Genomic DNA, 11106 nt, shown 5'->3' on the forward strand with positions numbered 1-11106 from the left:
CAAGCGCTAAAGCACAGAAGCCGGGTGTCCATCAACAAGGGGATGGGTAATGAGATGTGGTGCAGACGGATACCGGAACGGTGTTCGGCTTGGAACAGAAAAGCAGACCCTGACACCTGCTACGGCGGGGACGGACCTTGGGGACGAGACGCTGGTGTAGTCGGCCAGACACGAGAGGCCCAACACCATCGGACTCTACTTGTGCGAGGGAGCCGGAGCAGGCCAGTTCACAGAGACAGAGGCAGGATGGGGGGCGCCGGGGGGAGGGGAGGGGGACGTGGACTCTGTCGTCATGGGCAGAGTTTCAACTTGGGACGATGGGGTTCTGGAGCCGGATGGGTGGCCGCATGGTAACGTGAACGCACCTCGTGCCGCTCAGCTGTGCGCTCAGAGCGGTAAGTCTGGGGGCGCCTGGCGCTCAGTCGGTGGAGGGTGCGACTCTTGATCTCGGGGTCATGAGTCTGAGCTCCATGTGGGGGGTGGAAAAAAAATACTAAAATCGGTGTTCTGGCTAGATCCCGGTGCCGAAGCGGTCCAGCCAGCATGGAGCAGTTCCGACGATACTTTTCAGGATCCTTGAGGATCTCCAAACAGCACACACTCACGGAGGAAGAGACGACAGCCCAAGCCCACTCGGGGTCACTCAGACAGCCAGTGGGGTACAGGGGAAAAATACTAAAACTTCCCTTAATACTTTTACTCCACAAAACCTTAGACACTGAGGCTCACCGACACTCGGCAGAGCGACCCAGAGCAACACGGGCACCCTCCCAGGAGAGGTAACCTGAGGGGAGGGGGGGCGTCCCACCACCGACAGGGCCGATCCCGGCGGCTCCCATCTCACACCCTCGCTCCCACGCGCCAGGTGTGATGGATGGGCTGCAGGGACTTATGGGTGTTTCCTACGTCCCTCCATCAGTCCTAATAAGGTGGACGACAGGTGCCGCAGAGAAAGCAGAAACGAAGGGCAGCGGTGCAGGGAAGGACAGAACAGAACTAGGGCAGAGTAGGGTCATCACCACCACCACCACGAGATAAAAGCAAAGAAAGCCTCGTCTGGTCTTACTGGAAGTCCACCCGAAACAACCCTAATGACACCGAGGTCGCTACCGGAAATCGGGACTTAAAACCAGCTACGCCTCCAGGGTGCACAGTGCCTCAGTATTTTAACTGCAGCAGCCACAGAGCCATTCTGATCTCAAGACGTTACAAAATGCTAGTTTCCACCGCGTGGCCATCTTTCACGAAATAACAAAAAAGAACACAGCTGATATCCCCGAACACGTCACACAACCCAAACCTCTTACCCTACCGCTGCCCCTCTCTCGCTCCCATCTCCCTGCCCCAGGTCTAGCCTGATTTCCTATTTTCCTTGCGTACCAACTAAAAAAAAAAAAAAATCATGGTTCTTTTTTAGCCTTCTCCCATGCGCGTGTACCTAAATACCGTGTCGTCTTGCTTTTTCAGCTTTATAAACAGCAATTCATGCCGTACGTGGTCTTCTGGGACTTTTTCTTCACTCTGCCTTGTGGCCTTCGGGTTCACCCGCGGAGCGGGTCACTCGCGCTCCTGCACCACCGGGGGCCGCTCCGCCCCAGGCCCACCCGTGACTCCGGGACCCGTTCTGTTCATGGGCACCTGAGCTGCTGGCAGCCGTGTTTACACAGGTGTCGTGACACGCGTGTCCTGGAGCTTTCCTGCAGAACTGCTGGCCGGGAGAGGATCTGGAAGAGGCCGGAGCAGACGAGCGTCAGAGGCTCTCGCTCACCTTCGTCGCTTCGAACCGATGTTCAGTGTCGTCAGGCTTCTGAATCTTCACCCATCACAGAGCTGGGCCGTGGTACCGGTCCCGGTTGTGCTGGCGTTTCCCTGGTTCCGAGCGAGGCTGACCATCTCTCCCTGTCCTTCTGACCGCGAGCTTCCTCTTCTGTAAAATGCTGGTTCATAATCTTCATTTAGTTTTGTGTAGGTTGCCCATCCCTTATTGGTCTGTATTCTTTCCACATTCTCAGCAGTGATCCTCTGTTGGTGACGCGTCCCAGGTTCTGCCTCTGGTTCGCAGCTGCCCGTTTGCCTTTTGATTTCCTTCAAGTGCTTTTTGTGAACCAAAGTTGCTACTTTTAATGCATTTGAATTTGTCATTTGTGGTAGTTAGTGCTGAGTCCTGTTTAAGAAATCTCCTATCCCAGGGGTGCCTGGGTGGCTCCGTCGGTTAAGCGTCCGACTTCAGCTCAGGTCACGATCTCGTGGTCCGTGAGTTCGAGCCCCGCGTCGGGCTCTGGGCTGATGGCTCAGAGCCTGGAGCCTGTTTCCGATTCTGTGTCTCCCTCTCTCTCTGCCCCTACCCCTGTTCATGCTCTGTCTCTCTCTGTCTCAAAAATAAATAAACGTTAAAAAAAAAAAAAAAAAAAAAAAAAAAAAAAAATCTCCTATCCTGGGGCCCCCCGGGGGTGCTCAGGCAGTTAAGCGTCTTTGACTCAGGTCATGATCTCGCAGTCTGTTGAGTTCCAGCCCCGCGTTGGGCTCTGTGCTGGCAGCTCAGAGCGTGGAGACTGCTTCAGATTCTGTGTCTCCCTCTCTCTCTGCCCCTCCCCTGCTCATGCTCTGTCTCTCAACAATAATAAACATTTAAAAAAAAAAAAAAAAAGAAAGAAAGAAAGAAAAAAAGAAAAAGAAATCTCCCCTCCTAAGGTCAGAAAGATAGTTGCCAACATTTGCTATCAGAGTGTGATGTTTGCTTCTGATACTAAATTTTGAATGCATCTTTTGTGCACGGCTACGCTGTGAAATGGGGGTCCTATGTCACTCTTCCCAGATGTAAGCCTGAGTTCTTTCAAAGTTCCATTTGTTTAAAATGCGAGACACGTGAAAAGAGCGGTATGCAGGTAACACACTGCCAGATACGTGCAGGTCTGTTTCTGGGCTCTGCTCCACCGCACTGGTCAGTCTGTCCCTCCCTGACCCAATACGCTCGACACGTTAGTTTCTCTACGTGACAAGACTTCCTAGCTGGTAGGGCATCTCTCTCCCTATAGCCTCCTTCAGAAGCGTCTTGGCGATATTGAGTCCTTTGCTTTGCTTTTTCGTATACATTCTAGAATCAGCCGGAGTTGCATTAACGAATCTACGTTAATCTGGGGAGAACCAACATTTTTATAACAGCGAGGCTTCCTTCTGAAGGCAGCTATCTTCATGTATGTAGGTTCTTGTGTAACGTCCTTCAGCGAGAGATCTCCTGGTAAATTTAAGTCTAGACACTTTATCATTTTTGTTGCCATTACAAACTTTTTTCATAGTAGCAACTTTTTTTTAAAACTCGTTTGGTGCGGAGAAATTCAACTAACTTTTCGTACACTGACCTATTTAGTTACATTGCCAAATTTCTAATTTACAGTTTCTTTCGCTTTTCAATGCAGGAAATGTTTCTTTCTTCTCTTCCTTCCTTTCTTTTTTTTTAAGGAACGTTATTTTCAAGTTAACAATGGTGCGTTCTCTCCTTTTTCCCCCCACGTCACCACTCTGGCTGAGACGGACAATTCTTCAACACAAGGGGTGACAGGGACCCTTATTTCATGCTGTGTTTTGAAGAGTATATGCTTCCAATATTTTCCTACTGAGAACTTTGGGGGGTTTTTTGTTTGTTTTTGTTTTTTCGTGTTTGGTAGATAACATTTATCAAGATAAGGAAACTCCTTCCTATTGCTGCTTTGCTAAAAGCTCATCATCAATTTCTTTTTTGGGCATCTCTTTGCAGGTGACCGTTCCCTTTTCATCTGCTGATACAATAATTAAGGAAGCAAAATTAGCAGTCACTTACACGGCACTAAACTGTGGCCCAAGTACCATTCTGAGCATTTCCCGTGATTCATTCAAACTTCCCAACAACACTATCAGGATCATGGCATTTAAGTCACACTTGGGAGATTTTCACATTTTAGAACATCCTTGCAGGGCTACGATGAACACAAACTGCTCACAGTGTTCAAAAGACTATGGAGTTTGGGGGTGCATGGGTGGCCCAGTCGGTTAAGCGTCTGACTTCGGCTCAGGTCATGATCTCGCAGTCCATGAGTTCGAGCCCCGCATTGGGCTCTGTGCTGACAGCTCGGGGCCTGGAGCCTGTTTCGGATTCTGTGTCTCCCTCTCTCTGACCCTCCCCTGCTCATGCTCTGTCTCTCTCTGTCTCAGAAATAAACAAACATTTAAAAAAAAAAAAAAAAAAAAAAAGACTGGAGTTTGGTGGTAGTTTGTCTAGAAGTTTCTTAACTACATTCGTGAATAAGATGGGGCTGTAATTTTTCTTATGTCGTACTCGTTTAATTTCATTCCCCAAATTATTAGAACCTCATAGAACGAGCTGGGGGGGGGGGGTTTCCTCTCCTTCTCTATTCTCTGGAAGAGTTTGTGAAGCATTGCAACAAACTGTTTCTCAAAATTTTCATGAAGCTCACCCATAAGTCGTCTCAGCCTGGTATTTTCTTCATGGGAAGATCTAATCCACCCATATAATTTCTTTATTAGTTACAAGGCTTTTAAAACTTTCTACTTGCTTCAGTTTTGGTAAGTTACATTTTATTTCACCCCTCTTTTACCCATTTTAAATTTCTACTCGGGGGCATGTTTTATAATGCGCATAAAATGCTGACCGGTACGATAACGGATGTATAAAGTCATTGAATATACATAGTTTGATGTATTTTTTGAAAACCCCTCTCTCCGTTTAGGTACTCCTTTTTACAAGAGTTCGGGACGAACGCTCTACCTGAGACTGGCTTCCACGGCCCGTCCTGCTGCGGGCACATGACAAATTTAGGTTTTGTCAGTTACTACGTCACGAACGTCACTCTGAAATCTGACCCGGGCTGAGGGCTGGCAGGCCGTGAGCACGGGGGCTTGTCTCCGCGGGACACCGTCCGGTCCCCCACGACCCCCAGGCCGCCCCCTCCCACTCACAGTTGCGAGCATGCTCCTTGGAGAGCAGGTAGTTGGCCAGAGGCGGGGTGTAGGTCAAGCACTGTACGGTCGAGTTCAAGAAGCAGGTGTTGCCGAGGTTGTGGAGCCCCGCTCCCACGCGGTAAACCCGCTCCCACTTTAGAGACAGCCGCTCGGTGGGGAAGAGCACTTTCTGTGGGGCGGGGACACCGTCCCCACAGCTCTCGTACGCATGCTCACTGCCTGTGAGAGAAGGGAGGAGGGAAGAAAAAAGGGCCTGAGTCTACACACAGGTGGACCACAAGAGGCACACTCGGCCTGCACATGGCCAAAACACGGCGTCAAAGGCCAACTGGTGTTCCCGCCCACCGGGAGTTACTAGAAAGCCCAGGAGAAAACCCAGTCATCCCACGGTCCTCGCAGACTGCATAGGTCTGGAATTCGAGGAGCCCCCCATGGATGGGAAGGCAAGACTCAGAGAACGAACGGCTAGAGGGGCCCGGCCCCCGCATGCTGAGGCCCAGCCCGCTTCTCTCGTTTCCAAGCCCCGCTTCTGATGAAATGCACACGAGTTCCAAGGCCTCTCTAAGGTCACGGATCTCTTTCTGACCAACCCCGTGTCGTTATTTCTACGACTGAAAGCCACCGACCCCACTGAAACCTCCCAACTCTCTGACCACGTCTCTATTTTTGTTCCTCCCACTCGGCCAACGCTCCGTCCATCCGCGTGGTCAACACACATCGAGACCCCTCCTGTCGGCCAACCGTGCATCTGTACCCTGTCTCCTGGCCTGAGGCTCATCTCCACTCCTGTGGCGACCGGCTCCCTCCGTTTTAGGGTTCAGCAAGACATATTTGCTCTTTAAGGACTCCAGCTGATAGGAGAAACTCTTGCTGGCTGGCTCGAACTCAATCTTCTGTAGAAGGACTTTCTTGGCAGAGGAGGCCAGGAGCTTCCCCAGCTCTCCATCGTCAGCCGAGTCCTTGCGGCCGGGTTTCAGGGCTTCCTTCAACTTATCGACTATTGGCATGGTGCATCACCGTGGGGACAAGAAGGGACACAGAGCGACGAGTACCCAGGTCCCAGGAACAAAGCATCACTTCTCTGCAATCCCCTCTTTGGTCTTTACGGATGCTAGCCACCACACAAGCTTCTCTGGATCGGCTGCCAACCCTACAAAGGAAGCGTGAAACATGGAAACGTGTCACCAACCGCCTGGACGGAGCAGAGGCCGTGCTTCTCCCAGAAAGACCAGGTACTTCCACGAACAGCACCGAACACACAGTGACGGCACCGGCGCCAGGCGAGCCGCGCAACGTGCATCTGCTCCACACGGGACCGCGCGCCTCCGGCCGGCCACACCTGCCTTCAAAAGGTGACCCCGTGGTCCTAATGTGTGCTCACAAACAGGGAAACGCTAGCTCTCACAGGACACCCTGGTTGCACACACAAATCCACGTAATAAAAGAAGTAAATGGGGCAACTGGGGGGCTCAGTCGGTTGAGCGTCCGACATCGGCTCAGGTCATGATCTTGCAGTTCGTGGGTTCAAGCCCCGCGTCGGGCTCCGTGCTGACAGCTCGGAGCCCGGAGCCTGCTTCCGATTCTGTGTCTCCCTGTCTCTCTGTCCCTCTCTTATTCATGCTCTGCCTCTGTCTCTCAGAGATAGAGAAATAAACGTTAAAAAAACTAAAAAAAAAAAAAAAAAGAAAACATGACTTCAGAGGCACCTGGGGGGCTCAGTCAGTTAAGCATCTGACTTGGGCTCAGGTCATGATCTCGCGGTTCGTATGTCCGAGCCCTACATTGGACTCTGTGCTGGCAGCTCAGAGCCTGCTTGGGATTCTCTCTCTGCTCCTCCCCCTCTCATGCTGTCTCTGTCTCCCTCAAAATAAATAAATACACTTTTCAAAAGATGAAATAAATAAAATCTTTGAAAAAACAAAATTTCTGCAAACAAACCCAGAAACTTAAGGGGCGCCTGGGTGGCTCAGTCGATTGAGCGTCCGACTTCGGCTCAGATCATGATCTCACGGTTCAAGGGTTCGAGCCCCGCGTGGGGCTCTGTGCTGACAGCTCAGAGCCTGGAGCCCGCTTGGGATTCTGTGTCTCTCTCTCTGTCCCTCCCCCATTTGTGCTCCGTATCTCTATCTCGCAAAAATAAATAAACGTAAAAAAAAAACTTTTTTTTTTTTTTTGCGAGAGTGCATACAGGCACACGTGCGCGTGAGCAGGGGAGGGCCAGAGAAAAGGAAAGGAAGAATCCCTAGCAAGTTCCAGACTCAGCGCAGAGCCTGACACAGGTCTCGAATCCACAACCGTCAGACCATGACCTTGGGCTGAAATCAAGAGTGGGATGCTTAACCAACTGAGCCACCCAGGCACCCTGGAACTTATCTTTAAAAGAGCAAGCACAAATTCTTTGATTTGAGGAAACAAAAGAACCTTTCCTGAGAGTTGTTATCTAAGTGTTCCTACCACCTGAACAAGCTGACAACTCGGAGAAGTGAGAAGATGCACAGAAACCTCTGCTGCCTTACCTGGGACGTCTGAACTTGGGCGTGCTGCTGTTGCAGCATGGGGTCAGGTTCTGGGCCAGAGTGGGCAGGTGCGGTGCGCGACCCTCAGAAGCCCGAGCTCCTCGCCTTTGGCTTGGTAAATCACCAAAGCTGCGGGTCTGTCGTTCAGAATCTGTGGGGTGAACAGAGCACCACGTGAGGCACAGTCCCCTCGGCCCCACTGCGTGGACACAGAGCAGGGAGGCCGACGATCTCCCTGGGAGGCCGACGATCTCCCTGGGAGGCCGACGATCTCCCTGGGAGGCCGACGATCTCTCTGGAAGAGTCGGTGTTAAGGCTGAAGGAGTGTCGACTGCTGCATTTAGGAAGATTCTGGAGAAGAACTGAACGGACCAGCTACAAACTCTGCAACGTGCACACTAGGGAAGCACTGCCCTCTGCCCTGCGTCCTAACCTTCAAACCAGGGACAAGCCCAGGGGCCAAAAATCCCCAGGGGACTCTGGTCCAAAATGCTTTCCAGAAAGTGAGAGGTAATAATCACCTCCAACTTCCATGTTTCATAGACCAGTAGAACAAAGAAAAAAAAAATTGAAGGAGCAGAGAGAATCGCCACATTTTCACTTTGCTAAGTGCAGATTTCTTGTCCTTGCCATCCACGATCACTAGGATTACATAAAATTAAGGTACTGAAAATTTTTTTGCGGTGAAAACGTTCGAATGTATACAACGTGAGGGCGCCTGGGTGGCTCAGGTGGTTAAGCGTCTGACTTTGGCTCAGGTCATGATCTCACAGCTCGGGAGTTCGAGCCCCCGCATCAGGTTCTCTGTCAGCGGACTTCGCTTTGGATCCTCTGTCCTCCTCTCTCTCTGCCCCTCCACTGCTCTGTCTCTCAAAAATAAACATACTTTTTTTTTCCTTCTAAATATATGCCATATGGAGAAATCAACATAGGGACCACCACGTTCCCTTTATTCATATCAGCAGTTACTATGTGGGCCCAATCCATATTCCTCTCCCGTCCCCACGTTACTGACAGCAAATTTCAGATACACTGTATTTCATATCCATAAATAAAAGCATACCCACACCAAAATAAAGAGGGAGTGTAATAAACATGATCTCAGGAGCATAATAAACATGATCTCAGAAGGAAAGCCAATGTGGAAACTGAAGATCCCGGTCTTACAAAAATCGCCCCATAATATCCCTGTTTTAATCAAGACTCATACCTCACTGTGCACAGGTGAGGGCATAGACAGACATGGGCCCAAGGGCAAATGTTGGGGGACCAAACAGCGAGGGGACGAACAGAACTCGGGAGATATAACCCGATTTATTTCAAGAGAAGTAATTTCAAGAACCCCTATCCCACCGCCCACTCCTCACTGTGGAAGTCAGAGATTTTTGAACAAACGTCATTTTTCAAATTCTGACAAAGATCGACCTCGGTGTCACCGATGCCGTCCAAAACATCAATAAGCAAAATGTTATTTCCCTCTGAGGTGCAGGAACCCAGAGAAAAACGTCCTTGCAATCACCAGCAAGCCCTCTGATGTGCGCATCTGACAACCTGCTCTTCCAAAGTCGGGAAGGATGCTCCCTCCATTCCACGTCGCTTATGGTCCAGAACAGCTCGGGCTCCTGGGTGCCTAGTCCCACCTCGGAGAGCAGCCGGACACAGCTGCCTCATATTCCCTCTCCCTCCGCCCTGTAAATTCACTTTTCCAGGATGAAATGCACTCAAGACTCACAGGGTCAACCACGTGCTGGTGGGGGAGGGGCCCCAGATGGACAGAGCCCCGGCCTCCCTGGGGCACCTTCACAGGGGGCCTCCGGGCTCTTCTGCAGAGGCGAGCAGAGCCTCCCTCTCCTTGGAGGCCGGATTCTCAGCAACCGCTTACAGAGAGCAGGCTGGACGCTTTCCTCTCTCATCGGTCTCGGTTTTAGAATGCTACTCGGTCTAGCTCCTATAACCCCAGGGGAGACTCGACACTACCCACTAAAACGGGTATTTTAACCACCCTCCTCCCACCTTGTCCTCACCCACTCGCATCCACCTTGACCATGACCCTGAGGAAGGTTACCTTCTCCGGGGGTAAGTCTTTCCCACGGTTTTTACTAAAAGGAAAAAAATGAGATTGCAGCACTGTTGCCAAACGGAACAGGCTCCCCCAGATTTTGACTTAAGCCATTTCAGAGAGTCTGGTTTCTGCATAAATGATGCTTCCGTGGGTAAGGACCCTGTCCACGACCGACACAGGCAGTTGCCTCCTCCGACCCCCCGGAGCTCCTGGCCGGGGCAGGCTCTCCCCTCCATCACCGGTCAGGGTTCCCCGGGAACAGCAAAGAGGAAGCCTCCCGGACCCTTCCTGTGGAGCCCCCCGAACCGCGCGCGGACGACGCGCCCCTGACCCTCCCCGGGGTCCCCGAAGCCCCTCGCCCCTGACCCTCCCCGTGGACTGCAGAACCCTCTCGGACCGCGCGCCCCTGACCCTCCCCATGGACCCCGGAGCCCCTCGCGGGCCGCGCACCCATGACCCTCCCCGTGGACCCCCGAGCCCCTCGCGGAACGCGCGCTCCTGGCCCTTTCCGTGAACCCCCGAGCCCCTCACGGACAGAGCAGCCCCGAACTGGCCAACCGAATAGCCCTGGGCCCTACCTACGGGTCCCTGAGCCCCTCGAGGACGAGTACCCACATGTCCCCTGTGCGCCCCACCCCCCCCGCCAGGGCGCACCTTCCCGCACCCCAGGCCCCGCGGAAGCCCTCCACCCGGCCGGACGCGCAGCCTTCTCTCGACCCGCGCGCGGCCGCCACCCGGCCCCAGCCTACCCGGCCCTCGGTGGGCCCGGCTTCAGGCCCGCGGCGCTGGCGTCTGCTCCGCCCGGGCCCTGCACACGCACCATCCGGGCCTCGGGCGCCTCACACACGTGTCACCGCGACGCTTAAAGGCGCCGCGACTCGAGGCCAGCGCTGCCGGACTCGAAACGTCGTGGCTGCTTTAAGAGCAGCAGGCCCGCTCCCTGGGCCCGCCCACAGTCGCTCTACGCAGCCGATACATCATCCCCTCATCCCGCGGCCCCGCCCCCTGCGCGATGACGCAAGCACGCAGAGTAGGAGACGCCCCGCCCCCTGGGTCGGAGCCGGGCGAGTTCCCGGAGAGCACGTGAGGCGTCCGCTTCCGGGTCCTTAACGCGCAACGCACCTGGCGCGGTCTCAGACCCGGGGCGGCCTCAGTCCCGCGCCCGGTGCCAGGCGCGGGTGGTGCTGATGTCGCGGGGTGTCGGCCTCGCTGTCCAGGGCCTTTAGTGACCGAGACCCGGACCGGGCGCGATGAGGGCAGCAGGCCCGGAAAAGCCAGGGAGGGCCGAGCAAAGAGCTGCTGGGATGACTGTGGGGAGAGGTGGCGGTTGACCTCTGAAATGCCCGGGGGGGACCGTATGCAATTCCCTGGCCCCACTCCTGACCTCCAAACGCATCATCCTGTGACGACTGCGTTCAGCTCTTGGTTGAATGCTTGCAAATACGCATTGCTTCTGCGGTATTTTAAAACATCCTTTTCACGAGACCCACTCCTCGCGTGAACGGGAAGGGGGGAGAACGAGCGGCTCCTAGCCTGATCTCCCGTGGCACTCTGACACTGACGAGGGCAGCG

The 11106-nt window shown here is 53.4% G+C and overlaps 1 protein-coding gene across 9 annotated transcripts in view; it reads right to left on the reverse strand.

Moving 5' to 3' along the window:
- USP36 (ubiquitin specific peptidase 36) overlaps nt 1–10483 on the reverse strand; it is a 36807-nt gene extending 26324 nt beyond the window's left edge. For 4 of the 9 annotated variants that reach the window (XM_045490938.1, XM_045490935.1, XM_045490933.1 and 1 more), the window contains exons 1-4: nt 10284–10483; nt 7473–7623; nt 5711–6106; nt 4954–5175 (exon numbers count right to left, since the gene is read on the reverse strand). In XM_045490938.1, coding sequence (XP_045346894.1) covers nt 4954–5175; nt 5711–5963 — 475 coding nt within the window. In that variant the 5' untranslated portion in view covers nt 5964–6106; nt 7473–7623; nt 10284–10483. Of the gene's footprint in view, nt 1–4953; nt 5176–5710; nt 6107–7472; nt 7624–10188 lie in introns of all 9 variants that reach the window. The other 5 variants (XM_045490939.1, XM_045490936.1, XM_045490940.1 and 2 more) reach the window with 5 other exon arrangements.
- Nucleotides 10484–11106: the final 623 nt, after the last annotated feature.

Source organism: Leopardus geoffroyi, chromosome E1 (genome assembly GCF_018350155.1).
Source record: "Leopardus geoffroyi isolate Oge1 chromosome E1, O.geoffroyi_Oge1_pat1.0, whole genome shotgun sequence".
In the NCBI taxonomy this organism is placed as follows: Eukaryota; Metazoa; Chordata; class Mammalia; order Carnivora; family Felidae; genus Leopardus; species Leopardus geoffroyi.